We start from the raw sequence: 15,803 nt of genomic DNA on the forward strand, positions 1-15,803 counted from the left end.
CTCCTGTAATCTTTTGCAAACATACTTCCTTACAGGACTGGATGAAAGTAATTAGAGCTCTTGGGGGCTGGGTTCTGGTTAACCATTTCATGACCAGTTTACTTTTTTTCTTTCTTTCTTTATAAAGCACTTTCACACAACTACTAGTTGATCCAAAGTGCTGTACAATACAGGTAGAATAAAATAAGAGGCAAAACATTGAAACACAACATAACAATATGACATAACAATAAGATTAAAATTTTAAAACTAATTGTAAATTTAACTGGTAACCAGTTTAGTGAAATAAGAATGGGCGAGATGTGGTCGAACTTTCGTCTGCCTGAAATCAATCTTGCAGCAGCATTTTGAACCATCTCATAGTTTAACAGCCTTTCCGTTTAAACTCCTGGTTGTCTAAAATAAGAAGGATCCTCCAAAATCTAAAAATGTTGCAACTGTACCTATAAAACATTTAACAACTGTTCCTGCATGCAAATTTGCAATGCAAAGCAGAAGTGAAGATCGAGAAGTCAAGAGATGCATGGCACTGTTGTCTGTTTTAAAGATCAAATCAACAAGAAGTTTGAATTGATGCCGTTTTGTGATCAGGAAGAGGTCAGAAAATCAAGTCTATTTTTAGGACATTTTTATGATATTTGCATGATAATTAATTTTCATTACTAAGCATTCCCATTATTTTCAATGGTAATTCTCACCATTAATCTAACACAAAATGATTTTGTTTAAATATGCATAAATGAATACTAAGCAATTATACAGTAATACTGTACAGTTTAAACAGTGTATATTAGCAATATGCTAAACACAATGCTAAAAATATTCTTCATTTTCTTAAAAAAACAACAACATTAACTTAATTTTTTAAAATAATTTTCTTGATTTCGAGGTGCAATTATGATTCAGACATCCTTGTACTCAGTTTTACCTTATTCATTGTTAGTAAATCTATTTTTCAAACACGTAGCATACAAGATAAATCACGGATAATCATTTTGCTAAAAATATGCTGCTGTACTATATACTATACATATTGGAATCATATCACAACTAGACACTTAAACAATGGTATAAACTAGCACATAAGCTGAATAAAATTGATAAAAGTCGTCATTTACTAGATTAATGGATACGAGCATTAGTGATGAACAGCCATGTAACATGACAAACAGGTGCAGATGGATCACCTAGCAACAGCAGCCTTCGTTCTCGCCACACTCTTCGCCCATGACTGTTATCACCATCTAGTGGCATGTGCAGTGATTTGATTGATAATAAACTGATGGTACATTCACAACTAAACAAACATAACCTGTTCCTTGAGAACTTTTTAAACCATTCAGTGCTTGTTTCTCCTTATAGGACCTTGATATCCCACATATGCATGATAAGGGATCATGCACATAAAGCTAACAACAGAGCATTCATGTATGGTGACATCTGGAACCCATTAAAATTAGGCTTTGTTCAAACAGGCAACAAAAATTAGATTTGTGTGACTTCATCTGTTCAATGTTTTCAAACCTGTGCATGCATGTAACACATCATTAGCGCATGTTGGTCAGAGTGGGAAAGATGTGATTACACCGTATCTATGCGTGTAAAATGCGTACTCCACTGTGATTATGTTTACTCTAATTATGAGCATAACCACATTAACATAATCACAGCACTGCCTTAATCACATTGTAAGAGGGTGTGTAATGTTTCATCACAGTCCTAAAGGTTCTAAAAATAGGTGCAAAAGCAAACGTTTTTTATAACTAGAATCAAAAACTCATCTCACATTTAAAAACAAACAAAGCTCCTGATTGGTCAGATCAGCGCAAGATCTCAGGTTGCCTAACAACACAATCAGAGTCGGGGGAGGGCCTCTGGGAACGCATTTTGTGGATGAAGAGAGAAAAGAAAATACTTGGAATTCTGCCAAGAAAAATAAACAAGGAGAAAGAGAGAGAGAGAGGGCAGACCTTATAAAGGTGTGAAGAGAGAATACAGTACATTATCAGTCAGAAGATCTGGCGGCAAAGAACGCAGCCTTCAGGAACTTAACACAAGGAAGCAATCTATAATTGCACCCTCATAAAATGTAACTTTAGTGTATGCAGTGAATATTGTTTCAGTTTTAGAAAAAATGCTGGGCTGTTTCAACCCATGGTTTGGTCAAATATGGACAAACCCAATCTTTGGGTTTAAAAATGTAATTAAAAAATTGAAACCAACGGTTGGGTTTTGTCTTGGACCCAACCGTGGGTTGAAACAACGCAGCATTTTTTAGAGTGAGGTATAAATCATTAAAATACTCAATAAAAAACCTGAGGTCTAGAGCTTCATTGTGTTTATTAATTAATTTTCAGTACGATTCATATCTAGGGGTAGATTTAAAATGTTACTTTATTTATACATCTTTTTGTATGTCCATAAAAGTGAACATACTTTGGAAACTTGCAAACTGATTTTTTCACCCCTTGGGCCAGTAAGCCACCACCCAGAACCCCCTAGCAACGGCGTAGCAACACACTAAAAATCGTCCAAAGAGTTTAGCTTCTGCAAAAACATAGTAACCACTCAAAACTCCCTAGCAACAGTAGAGCAATGCAATAGAAAACAATCAGAAGAGCTTAACATATGCATAGCAGCACCTTAGCAATGGCAGAGTAACAAACTAAAAACTCCCAGAAGAGATTAGTATCTGCATAGGAACACCCTAGCAACCACCCAGAACCCCCTAGCAATGGAATAGCAATGAATGCACTATAAACCACTCAGAAGTGCTTAGCATCTGCATAACAACACCCTAGTAATGACAAAGCAATGCATTAAAAGCCACTCAGAAGACCTTAGCAACCACTCAGACCCCCTAGCAATGGTTTAGCGCTAAAACCCACTCAGAAAAACTTCACATATGCATAGCAAAAAAACTAGTAACCACTTAGAACCCGATGGCATAGCAACGCAATAAAAACAGCTTGGAAGAGATTAGCACCTACATAGCAACCCCCTAGCAATGACATAGCAACGTACTAAAAACAAAGAGCTTAGTATCTGCATAGCAACACTCTAGAAACCACTTAGAACCCACTAGCAATGGAATAGCAATGCAATAAAAACCACTCAGAAGAGCTTAACATATGCATAGCAACACCTTAGCAATGCCAGAGTAACAAACTAAAAACACCCAGAAGAGATTAGTGTCTGCATAGCAACACCCTAGCAACCACCCAGAACCCCCTAGCAATGGCATACCAATGTATGCACTATAAACCACTCAGAAGTGCTTAGCATCTGCATAACAACCCCCCCTAGTAATGACATAGCAACGCACTAAAAACAAAGGAAGAGCTTAGTATCTGCATAGCAACACTCTAGAAACCATTTTAACCCACTGGCAACAGAATAGCAATGCAAAAATACCACTAAGAAGAGCTTAGCATATGCATAGCAACACCTTAATAATGGTGGAGTAACAAACTAAAAACACCCAGATGAGATTAGCATCTGCATAGAAACACCCTAGCAACCACCCAGAACCCCCTAGCAATGGGATAGCAATGCACTATAAACTAGGATGCTTAGCATCCTCATAGAAACAGCCTAGCAACCACTCAGACCCCCTAGTAATGGTTAAGGACTAAAAACCACTCAGAATAACATAGACTCTGCTTAACAATATGCTAGTAACCACTTAGAACCCGATGGCACAGCAACGCAATAAAAACCATTTGGAAGAGATGAGCACGTACATAGCAACCCCCTAGAAACGACATAGCCACGTACTAAAACCCCAGAAGAGCTTAGCATGTGCATAGCAGCAGTCTAGAAACCACTTAGAACCCACTAGCAACCACTCAGAAGAGCTTGGCATCTGCATAGCAACACCCTAGCAACAGCACAGCAACCCACTAGTGACCACCATGCAAAAAATTCAAAAAGCTGTTTAGTAGATGTCACTTCAAAATAACAAATGAGCAGATATCAAGAACCAGATGTAGCCAGACATGGATGAAAAATGTTTGATAAAAAAAGAAGTGTGTGAATGACTAAACAGGATGTGTTTTCAAGTGCTGTCAAGATAGACAGAGAAAAATGAACAGGATATGGGCCGGTTTGGGTGGTGAAGATAACGGTGAATGAATGTGGCTGGTGTTTTTTAAGTGCAACTTTTTGTGTCCATAAAAGTGCACATAGTTTGAAAGCAATAAGCCAATAAATTTACTGTCAGCAATCACAAATGAACATTCAAAACAAACATATATGTGCAGTTTAAACTACAATTTATGTCGCCCACCTCTACTCTGATTACTTAGAAAACCTTTCCTTAAAAAGCCTCACAATTTGAGAATTTATGTCTAAAACAATTGGTGCAGGACCAGTTATGTGCCAAAGTTTAATTGCATTTGCAAACACTAATAATGGATTAAAATGATAATAAATCAAGCCCAACATACTAGTTTTTAAAACAAACAAAAAACGCTGTAAGATAGACAGGAAGGAACTTAAATGCATCCTGGGAAGAGAAAAAGAGCAGAGGGAGGATGAGATAAGAACGAAGTGATAGTAAATGGCTAAGTTGTAGTAGTCAGTGTTTTCCTTTGTGTCAGTGTGATCTCTGATTGGCTGCTTGTTTTGCAGTGTGGGCGGTCCTTATGAGTGGGTGAGAGCGAGCAGTTGTTAGTATGAGGAAATGAGCCTCGGCTGTGATAAAAAAAGGAGGGGGGGTGTAGTAGCATTGCCATGGTAACCCAGTGGGCCGTGTGCACAAAACATTTTGCAGCAAATGGAGGGGGTTAAAAAGGGTCGAATTTCAAAGCATCTAAACCAATCTAAACTTCCATCTTGAGTTGAATCTGATGCATTATCTGTGCGAGTTTGTTTCCACAGAATGAAGCAGAGAGCGTTTTCAAAGCCACACTGGCATCAAAAGAGAAACAAATACTTAAAGGGTTAAGATTTCTTTTTATCCCCCCATCGAATTACTATTACAAACATAATATTTAGTAGAGAATGAATACAAAAATATGCTTAATAAAATAAAATAAATGTGTGGTGGCCAATGCAACCTTCAAACCCTCCAGTATTCTGGAGTGTACAGTGTTTCTAAAATGTAAAGTTAGAATTAAAGAATTACAATAATTAAAATGTGTTATTATTATTTTAATTAAAGACTATAAATAAGATATTTCCAGTCTTTGATGCTGATTGGTCAATAGCATTCATTTTAAAGTACTTAGAATGGCACTATATATACTTATAGTTTAAAGGGTTACAAACTCCACTGATTGTTTTACTATATTCATAATATAACATGACCTCAAGTGCCTTATTGCTGAAATAATGCCTAATCAGTCAAAATATAGTAATTGAGATAAACAGTCTCCAAAATAGATTTGCGAAAATGATCTAATGTCTGATAAAAGTTGAAAACACAATACCTGAAAACTGTTGTTTTGCCAAACTTTTATTGCCTTAACTAATAATCACTCAGAAGAACATAGAATCTGCGTAGCAACACACTAGTAACCACTTAAAAACCCAATAGCATAGCAACGCAATAACAACCATTTGGAAGAGATTAGCATGTACATAGAAACACTTTAAAAACCACTTAGAAGCCACTAGCAACCACTCAGGAGATCTTGGCATCTACATAGCAACACCCTAACAACGGAACAGCAACGCACTAGTGACCACCATGCAAAAAAATGCAAAAAGTTGTTTTGTAGATGTCACTTCAGAATAACAAATGTGCAGATATGCTATATATACTTATACTTACACTATATAGTTTAAAAGGTTACAATCTCCACTGATTGTTTTACTATATTCATAATTTAACATGACCTCAAGTGCCTCATTGCTGAAATAATGCCCAATCAAGTCAAAATATAGTAATTGAGATAAATAGTCTCCAAAATAGATTTGCTAAAATGATCTAATGTCTGATAAAAGTTGAAAACACAATACCTGGAAATTGTTGTTTTGCCAAACTTTTATTGCCTTAACTAAAAATCAGTCAGAAGAAAATAGAATCTGCATAGCAACACACTAGTAACCACTTAGAACCCAATAGCATAGCAACGCAATAAAAACCATTTGGAAGAGATTAGCATGTACATAGCAACACTCTAAAAACCACTTAGAACCCACTAGCAACCACTCAGGAGAGCTTGGCATCTACATAGCAACACCCTAACAACGGAACAGCAACGCACTAGTGACCACCATGCAAAAAAATGCAAAAAGTTGTTTTGTAGATGTCACTTCAGAATAACAAATGTGCAGATATGCTATATATACTTACACTTACACTATATAGTTTAAAAGGTTACAATCTCCACTGATTGTTTTACTATATTCATAATTTAACATGACCTCAAGTGCCTCATTGCTGAAATAATGCCCAATCAGTCAAAATATAGTAATTGAGATAAATAGTCTCCAAAATAGATTTGCTAAAATGATCTAATGTCTGATAAAAGTTGAAAACACAATACCTGGAAATTGTTGTTATGCCAAACTTTTATTGCCTCACTCTGAAGCATAACTGTCTTAAATAGAAACATGGCAAACACAAAAGCAAGTGACCACTTGACGATTTATTTAACAAAACAAAGAACTGGGTACTGGAAAAAGATTATTTAGATTTATTCAGGCAACATGACAGACATGAGGGCATTGTGGGAATTCTAGTATGATCTGACTCGCTAACATGGATAAATTCTGCCCTCTTCTGTTTGTTGTTAGGAACACTCATTTCATTCCAAACTTCTAACATTTGTTCCTTAGAACAGCATATGGGGTGATGAGTCAACAATGACAGAATTTTTATCTTGTCATAAATTATCTAGGTATAGTCTAGGTAGATAACCATTTAGCAAGAATTAGAGCCTAAATTTCATATTCAGCATTTTTATTAGAACACAAGAGTGTGTCTTAAGCCTCCAGTGAACGCTGTCTGCTGCTAGACATGGTGCTGCTCTTTGGGGTTTTCACATCTTTTCCTCTTCCTGTATGTAGAGACTCGTCTTTACGCAGGACCTGTGACAGATAACCAACAAACACCTTGTAACTGCAATGCAACGTTGTTAATGAATAAATCAAAATGGGAATGAGCCATTCTGTGTGTCTTACACTGCTCATCATAACGTGCTGATGGAGTTCTTTGTGGGTCAAAGGTCGATCCTCCTCATCTGTGAGAGAAGAGTCCTCTGCCTCATAATCCTGCCTGAATCGTGCACAATAAGACCAGGAGCATATATTAACGAACTAGAGTCATCTTTTCCACATATTATGTGTAAATTTGTTTTATCTCCATACACTGTGCCTATACGGAAGCTGCTCTCACCTGGTAATGGGGGGCTGAACGATCGCTGCATGTTTCTGCACATCTGGCTTCTGACCCAGCAGGAACTGAGCGACCTCTTTCAGGTCGTAACTCTTCTCCTCGTCCTATTTATTTACATTACAGATACACTACTGGTCAGCAGTTTGGAATAAACCTCTTATACCAGTCAAGGATGCATTTATTTGATCAAAAACACTGTAAAACAGTGAAATATTATTATAATTTAAAAGCACTGTTTTCTATTTTAATATATATTTTTAAAAGTAATTTATTCCTGTGATCAAAGCTGAATTTTCAGCATCATTACTCCAGTCTTCAGTGTCACATGATCCTTCAGAAATCATTCTAATATGTTGATTTGCCGCTCAAGAAATATTTCTGATTATTATCAATGTTGAAAACAGTTGTGCTGCTTAATATTTTTGTGTAAACTGTGATACTACCATTCAAGCTAATGCTTTTATTCTGCAAGGATGTTTTAAAGTGATCAAAAGTGACAGTAAAGGCACAATTCTAATGTTACAAAAGATTTCTATTTCAAATGAATGCTGTTCATTGATCCTTCTATTCATCAAAGTATCCTGAAAACAATGTATCATGGTTTCTACAAAAATACTAATCAGCAAAAACTAATTACTGATAATAATAAGAACCTTTAATAATAATTAAGCACCAATAATAACTGATAATAATTGGGCACCAATTCTCCGGGGTACAACAGATGCCCTTTTTAGACTATTTTAAGTATTCTACACTACTTTTTTTACCATAGTAAAACTGCTCTAATGCATGGCTTTGCATTGTTTGTTTAATGTTGTTAAAGCAACAAAGATAAAAAAAATCGCCCCCTATACCCTCATTCACTATTCTCTACATTAGTCCACTAATATACAGTCAAACCAAAAAATATACAGACATTTTTTATATTTTTGATATATTTTTTACTAGTGGGTGCAGGACACTATAGTTCATTTATGTAAGATAAAGTGTTATCTGACATAATTAAGATGATTTTTTTCTGAGATCTTGTCATATTTGATTATCATTTTTTTAATCTATAGTGAATAAACTATATGAATGTTAATGAATGAAAGGTGTCTGAATAAATTTTGGTTTGACTGTAGTTCACCTGAAGGAGTGAATAAAAATTAGTGAGTGAATTCTGACACTGAGTACATCTTTTGCATATAGTGCTTGTTGTTTAATAATTATTTAAAACTTTGCAAAACTTGAACTCTGTCATATATAAACCTTAATTAAACAATTTAACAATCAATTAAATAGGAATTTATACCTGTATGATATTACGCTATAGCCACATTTAACCAGTGGTTTGGAAAGCAGATGCTGGAGGCGCCATCTCCTGGTCAGATGCAGGAATTCCCTTGGCATGACCCTCACAGTGCATTATGGGTATTCTCTAGCTATGAGCATACATTGGTTGTACACTCGTTGTGGGATTGAATGAGTGCACTCGATAACATTCACTACGGTTTTGGGCACAACTACTACAAATGGCTGTCCCCTCAAAAAGTGCCCTATTTAAGGGTATAGGGGGAGATTTCGGACACAGCTTATGAAATAACCTGTTGGTACCTTCTGGTACATGTGTGGCTGTACCTTAGATTTAATGAAGGCTTGAATGGTGAGCAGGTCACTGGTCCTCTGCTCCACCAGGCTGAGGTACGTCATGACGTTACTGCCACTAATCCCAGAGGAAGAGCCCAGCATGTCTACCACCAGTGTGGGGTCGCAGTCAATCTTATTGAACACACTGTCTATCCCTAGAATGACATCAACATGTGCAACTGCTACTTTTGTGTATAAAAACACAAGTTTCATTTAAGTATAATTCTTCTTCTAAGACAATACTATGACAAGTTATCTTGATTCTTCCAGGGTTTATCCATGTGGTTATGGTAATGCATGTTAGGGTGACTTTTACTAGTACCTGTGTTGATCTGATCAAGGATCTTGTTGATGTCATTGGCCTGGGCTTCATACTGTTGGGTCTGTCTCTCACACTCTTCCTGTAGATCCTTCACCTGTTGTAACGCCACCTGATTTTCCTGTTCCTGTTGGACACCTTTCATGTGCAACTGCTCCATCTCTTCTCCAATCTGGAACAGCATCAACACAAAAAATGTTTTTCTACTGTTGTGCCTATATTAAAATGTGAATGTGAATAACATTATGCATGTTCCTTGGCAACTACCTGAAATAAAATGAGTACTAAAATTACTACAACTAAAAACTAAATTAAAGCTAAACAGAAAAAAACTAAATATAATAAAAATGATAAAATCACATAACAAAATCAATAATATATATATATATATATATAATAGTATAAATACTACACTATATTAACACTATAATAGTAAATAAATAATACTAAAATAACAAAGTAATTTTTCAATACTACATTTTCACTGCTAAGTAAAATAAACCTCATGAAACTCGAATCATTATCTCACAAAAAGTGGAGGGGGCTAAACTGTCCTTCCTCATCATCTTATGTAAATTAAATGATTATGTCAACTTGTGAACAATATGTATGTTTTGGGTCTTATTCTACTAGTTCTGTGATTCGCACTGACCTGATGGATTTGCTCTCTCAGTTTCTCAGCTTCTATGTTCTGTTCATTCACATAGTTGAAAAGAGCAAAGTTCCTGTCCTCAACTGTTAAAAAACAAAAAGAGTTGTAGCATAAAACAATGCAATCATTTGTTATCATAAATCAGAAAACTCACCCTTGATGAATTTTGTAACTAACATCTCCAAATTATCTTCTCCAGTCAATCTCTTAATCTGCTGGAAAACCTCCTCCAGAGTTTCAAATGTGACCTCTCCGGCGTCTGCCCTCCTCTGCTGCTTCATCTCTGCCATCAGCACACATTGTTAACTTTTCGGCCAAAAAATAGTACTCAGTATTCAGAAAAGATGCATTAAATTAAATTCTGTCATGACAACTCTTGCATGGTAATGGATGTGACAATGTTGATATGTTTGGTCTTGGCGGAATAGATCTGCTATACTGCTGCTGTTGGTTACTGATGAAGGGTTTCTGAAAGCGTGCTGCAACTGCTACAGCAAATGCTGACCAAGCAATTGAAGGCTGAGCAGCAAGCTTATTGGCTACTGATTCAACAGGAACCAATCAGCTGTCCCCTATATAGAATCAGCTGACCTATCTAGAGTTTCATGACAGAAATTTGATCTTACTGATCCCAAACTTCTGAACGGTAGTGTATACAATTTAATTAACAACAATTTTTGGTTACAATTATTGCTCTCTGACCTTGTCTGCGTCTCATTTCCTGTCCATCATCCATAGCGGTTCTCTCGTTACTCTTGGTGGCCATGAACTCTTTGAGTCTGCGTTCATGAGCGATGACTCTCTCCAACTCCTTCTTCTCAGCTGAGTACTGCGCAAAATCCTTTATCGCCTTCTCCTTCATCATGGTCATTTTGGTCTGAGCCTCCTCTCTTAAATACACACATTTAATTAGAACCGGCAACAAATGTCCACTTATTGAGGGTGGAGCAATTTGTAATACCATACAAAATGATAACTCTCTATTAAAAGTGACGTTTGCAATTTTTCTGTGTTGAAAGTGGTTGGGAAAACTTTTGCATTTCAGACTGGTGATGCTAGAGATGTGCAGCAATCAGTTTAATTAAAATGACATGCATTTGATTTAATCAAGACTGCGTGGAATAATATATTAATTATATATAGCTGAAATGTTATTTGTCCTTGACAAATAACTGAAATAAATTTAAACCAAAGCACTAAAATTACTAACTGGAAATAAATAAAAAACTAAATTAGAAAAAAAATAAAATAAAAAATGAACAAAATAAAAACCTAATAAAAATAACAAAAGCACATAAATGAAAATTAAAATGAAAACTGCTAATAAAAAACTAATTCAAATATAAATTCAATGTATTAATAGAAACTATAATAAATGTCATGTTGTCTAAAATATCACATATTTAGCAATCAAAAATCAGCTAATGATACAGTATTTATTGGCACTGAGCTAAAAAGAATATTATATTCATAATAGAAATTTCCTTGACGTTATTGGATTTTATTCCTTGTCAGGTTTTTCATGATTTTAGGAACTCTTTATATTAGCGAAGCAACGTAAAATCTCAAAGTATCTCTCTCACCTTGCATCATAAGCTGTGGTTGACATGTCGATAACTTCACCGATATCCTTACGAACATCTTGCAATACCTGAATAACAAAAGACAACAGCAGTTGTTTTAACTGTGTTCAATCACTGCATCCCTCAAACTCATTATACACCCCAGAGCTGCCCAGAATGCCCAACCTTCTCCAGTCTGCGATGCAGCTGCTGGAATCGGACGCGCTCCATGCGGAGTGTCTCGAGCTCTTCTCTGAGCTGGCTGTTCTTCGTCAGCTGTTCGTTAAAGCGAATAAGAGCCTGCAGGGACAACAAGGGGAACAAATCACACTCTATGTTTTCATGCACTGATTTTCATCAATCCGAATGAATCCAAACAGTTTTCATATTCTGAAAGTTCTGTTTATATGAACCCTAAACTTTGCAATCCGATTACATGTGCATTACATATATTATGAGCAAAAATGTATTCTGCTACATTCAGAACCAGAGACAACAGACCTTAGTCAGGGTAGCACCATATTTATTTTTGACGGGAATGACAGGCTTCTATGTGAGGAATAGAAGTACAGTGTGTTTAATGGATCATACTGTTGTTTAACAACATACCGTTTGTACAGCCAACAAAACTCTGTCCGAAATAAAATTCAGTAGACCAAAACTCCATAAATTATGATTATTTGCTAAGAATTGTGGTTATTTTTGTGGTTACTGCCATTATTCACATACACCAATGCACAGCACATATGATGAACTCACACATAGTAGGAGTGTCACTGACCACTGTTTTACATTTACATTTAGTCATTTAGCAGACGCTTTTCTCCAAAGCGACTTACAATTGAGAATAGTAGAAGCAATCAAATCAACATGAGTACAACAAGTGCTGTGTCAAGTCACGGTTTAATCAGTAAAGTGCTCGTAGCAAGGAATTTTTATTTTTTATTTTTTCCAAATACACAAATAGATGGAAAAAGAGTAGAAATCGAAGAAAAGAAAGATAAATAAAAAGTAAGTGCTACTATTACTGGGTCAAGTGTTGACGAAAAATATATGTCTTTAGCAGTTTTTTGTTTTGTTTTATCTACTTATGTCAAATGCAAAACATATTTCTATGGATGTATTTTTTTTTTTTTGGCGATACACCTAAAAATGTCTTCATTTCAATGTTTTCGGCATCAATATTCTGCACTATATTCATGTTGCACAACATGTTTCTTCAGCACTCCAAAAATTTGATAGGATTATTCCAGGTCTTCACCACTCCTTTCAATCAAATCGAAATTTTATATGGATCTATTGAGGTGATTAAATCAAGGCTTTTCAGTCCGATTGAGACATCAATTTGGTTACTAACAGATTATTTGGTTTCATATAAATGTACCTACTCACACCAGCATCATCTATGGAACAAAATAACATCTAGTTTTGTATGGCCAAATGTTTTGCCAGAGTCTGGTCCAGTCTGCAGTGTATTCTGGCCAAAAAACTACTTAAATCTACACTGATTTACATATAAACTGCATGCTGTGAAATGTTTGATTCTCTGTTTACCCGGTCTAGTTTGTTCTCCAGGGTGCGTGTGGCCTTTTGAGCGTGGCGGGCCTGAGATGTGTGACTCTGGGAAGCCGTGATCTCTCCTCTTCTCACTTCCACCAGCCTTTTCTCCATATTCGTGATCTGCAAACAGAATGCATGCAAATAACCATTTGTAGCACCAACAGTGTGAGATGTGTAATGTGGCAAAGTTTACTAATAGGCACACCTCCTGTTCCAGCTGTGTTTGGGTCAGTCTCTCATTCTCTAGTTGATCATCCATTGTGTTTCGTTGCTCCAGCAGAGTTTGGATACACTCAGTGTCCTGATTGTCGCTCTTTTTATTTGACTGGCACTCAAACACACGCAGCAACTCCTCCTGTTCCTCACGCAGCTTAGAAATCTCCTGCCTGCGGACAAATTCGCACACATCAAACTAAATATGCTCAAACATACATTGCATACAACCCACAATGCAATACATGTACATAATAAGGACATTCAATAGGCTTCTACTGACAAATCCTAACCCTACTCCTAAGAGAAAAACAATGCATTTTTAGAATAAATATAATATTTACTTTATATCTGATTAGGTTTGTCATTGTCAGTTTAAATAATAGACTTAATAAACAAAACAAAAAACTTTAATGGCAATGACAATGGGACCGACCGCTGTTTGCGAATTTTTTCCTGTGACTGGATGCTGTAGGCCTGCCGATCCCCCTCTGTTATACGAAACTGTCTCTGCAGTTTTTCCACCTCTGTCTCAACTGGACACAAACAGCTGGTTGCATAAAAACATTCATCTGCATGATAATAATTATTAATTATCATTAACAATGTGTTATTTGCATACCAATTCCATCAAAGTCCAAGTCACTGCTGTCAGAGAGGACACTGGCTGCTGATCTTCCACGAGGCATGATGATGATGATGATGACTATAGTCACAAAACACTGGGCTAACAACAGGTGCAGACCAAAACAAAGCTTTGAATTATAAAGACAAAAGATAAGTAACAAAAAAAACGAAGGTCACCTATTTCGAGATTTGTAAAAAAAAAAAAAAAAAAAAAAAAAAATATATATATATATATATATATATATATATATATATATATATATATATATATATATATATATATAAGAACTAAACTCTCCAAAACCCTTTAAAATACTGGGTGTATATAAGATTGTTTACATATATAAAATGAAAATAATATAATGTGTATCATTTTAGATTACACAGCGAATATAAAATAATATGGTGTATATATTAGGTTTAAAGTACAGGTAAAACATGTATCATCAAGTATAGTACATTAAACATTTGATTCATTGAGATTTAAAAATTATTTTGATGAATTTTCCCAGAAACGCGCGATAGCAACGGGTCATAATCCGCACATGCGCACTGCGTCTGTGGCGGGAGTAATCGATTCGTCAAATACAAAAATCGAGACTTTCAGGTAAATAAATATGAAATTTGATTAAAAAAAAAAGAAAAGAGAAAAAAGTGAAGAGTTTTTGGATGAATATAACAAAGAAGAAGCAGAGGACAACGAAAAAGACGGTAAATATTCGACGGTGAACGCGGTGGTAGGCTAACGTCTGATTTTCCCTCACGTTATGTGAGTAACTATGCATCGTTTTTAATTTTAACCATTATTTATACTGGTGTTCTGTTGACTAACTAAAATTACCATGGTATCACCATGCTTTTGGGCTTGTACTTTGGTAATACCATGATCTCTTTGGAGTACCTTGGAGTAGCAGGTAAATACCATATGTACGTTAGGTAATAATTCAGTTCCAGGATGTATATATTCGAATACCATGTTATCACAATAATTTACGTTAATTACCTACACCATGGTAGTACCACAGTAGTATTTGTTTACAGTACATTTTTCTACACAGACAACCGTAACTTTTTTCGCGCCCATAATAAAAAGTTTTATGTTAATTAATTCAAATTATATTACTTAGATTTTTACAGTGATGATGCTATATAATCAAGAAGAGAACGTAGTCAAGCTATGCTCAAAAATATAAATTTTTTAAATAATGCTACTTAAAACTAGCTTCATTTTATCAGAGATCGCTGCCTCTGGTAACAGTAAAATATGGTGAGGTAAATAAAGGCTTATCTTACCTTACTGTTATCACTCTTCAGGTGGTTTTATTTGACATGTCTTCCTCATATTAGTCAAAGTTGTTAGCAACAGTCTCTAAGGAAAATAGTGGTAAACTATCCATAGCGGGCGCTGTTTCTCACAAACACGAGACCAGTGAAAGACTTTCAATTCAGCTTTATTATTATTTTTTGTTTTTAATTAAAATTAAACATGTAAAACAGTAGTCATAAAAGAAAGCATTAATTATTTGACAATAATTATTTTCTATTTACTTTATTAAAAGTCATTGAATTGTAATATTGTATGAATATCCAGTATACAGTCAAACCAAAATGTATTCAGACACCTTGAACATTTCATCCATTAATACAGTTTATTCACTATAGTTTAAAAAAATGGTAATAAAATATGACAAGATCTCAGAGTTAAACTGTGTCAGAAAAAATAAATAAATTATGTCACATAGAACTTAAGCAAAACATGGTCAGGTCAAAGTGTCTGAATAATCTTTGGTACCAAATTTTTTATCAATTTTACTGGTAGTCCACTGTATGAATAATTTTTGGGTATAATATGTCACAGTTTACTTTATTTTGCTATCCTCACTTGCATAAATTAAC

The 15,803-nt window shown here is 35.3% G+C and overlaps 1 protein-coding gene across 3 annotated transcripts; it reads right to left on the reverse strand.

Moving 5' to 3' along the window:
• Positions 1-6,581: 6,581 nt before the first annotated feature.
• odad1 (outer dynein arm docking complex subunit 1) lies at positions 6,582-15,350 on the reverse strand. Of its 3 annotated transcripts, none has more exons than XM_048173508.1 (15): positions 15,201-15,350; positions 13,903-14,007; positions 13,717-13,816; positions 13,273-13,453; positions 13,062-13,187; positions 11,694-11,807; positions 11,529-11,596; positions 10,648-10,835; positions 10,100-10,228; positions 9,946-10,028; positions 9,297-9,465; positions 8,966-9,129; positions 7,346-7,449; positions 7,132-7,225; positions 6,582-7,038 (listed from the first exon to the last, which is right to left on the reverse strand). In XM_048173508.1, exons 2-15 carry the CDS (start codon positions 13,967-13,969, stop codon positions 6,934-6,936), a joined length of 1,692 nt encoding a protein of 563 aa, XP_048029465.1. In that variant the 5' UTR covers positions 13,970-14,007; positions 15,201-15,350; the 3' UTR covers positions 6,582-6,933. The 3 variants fall into 3 exon arrangements, with proteins under 3 accessions (XP_048029465.1, XP_048029466.1, XP_048029467.1); XM_048173509.1 differs by having other exon boundaries at positions 13,903-13,986; positions 15,201-15,338; XM_048173510.1 differs by having other exon boundaries at positions 13,903-14,002; positions 15,201-15,286.
• Between the last annotated feature and the right edge of the window lie 453 nt (positions 15,351-15,803).

This window comes from Megalobrama amblycephala, linkage group LG21 (assembly GCF_018812025.1).
Source record: "Megalobrama amblycephala isolate DHTTF-2021 linkage group LG21, ASM1881202v1, whole genome shotgun sequence".
NCBI lineage: Eukaryota > Metazoa > Chordata > Actinopteri > Cypriniformes > Xenocyprididae > Megalobrama > Megalobrama amblycephala.

Excerpts from the sequence above, each read along its gene's own strand:
- odad1 (XM_048173508.1), bottom strand. The coding sequence starts at position 13,969 with ATGCCTCGTGGAAGATCAGCAGCCAGTGTCCTCTCTGACAGCAGTGAC. Across the intron at positions 13,817-13,902 it reads CTTGGACTTTGATGGAATTG|TTGAGACAGAGGTGGAAAAA; the intron begins GTATGCAAATAA and ends GTTTGTGTCCAG. Across the intron at positions 10,029-10,099 it reads AGTTACAAAATTCATCAAGG|TTGAGGACAGGAACTTTGCT; the intron begins GTGAGTTTTCTG and ends GTTTTTTAACAG.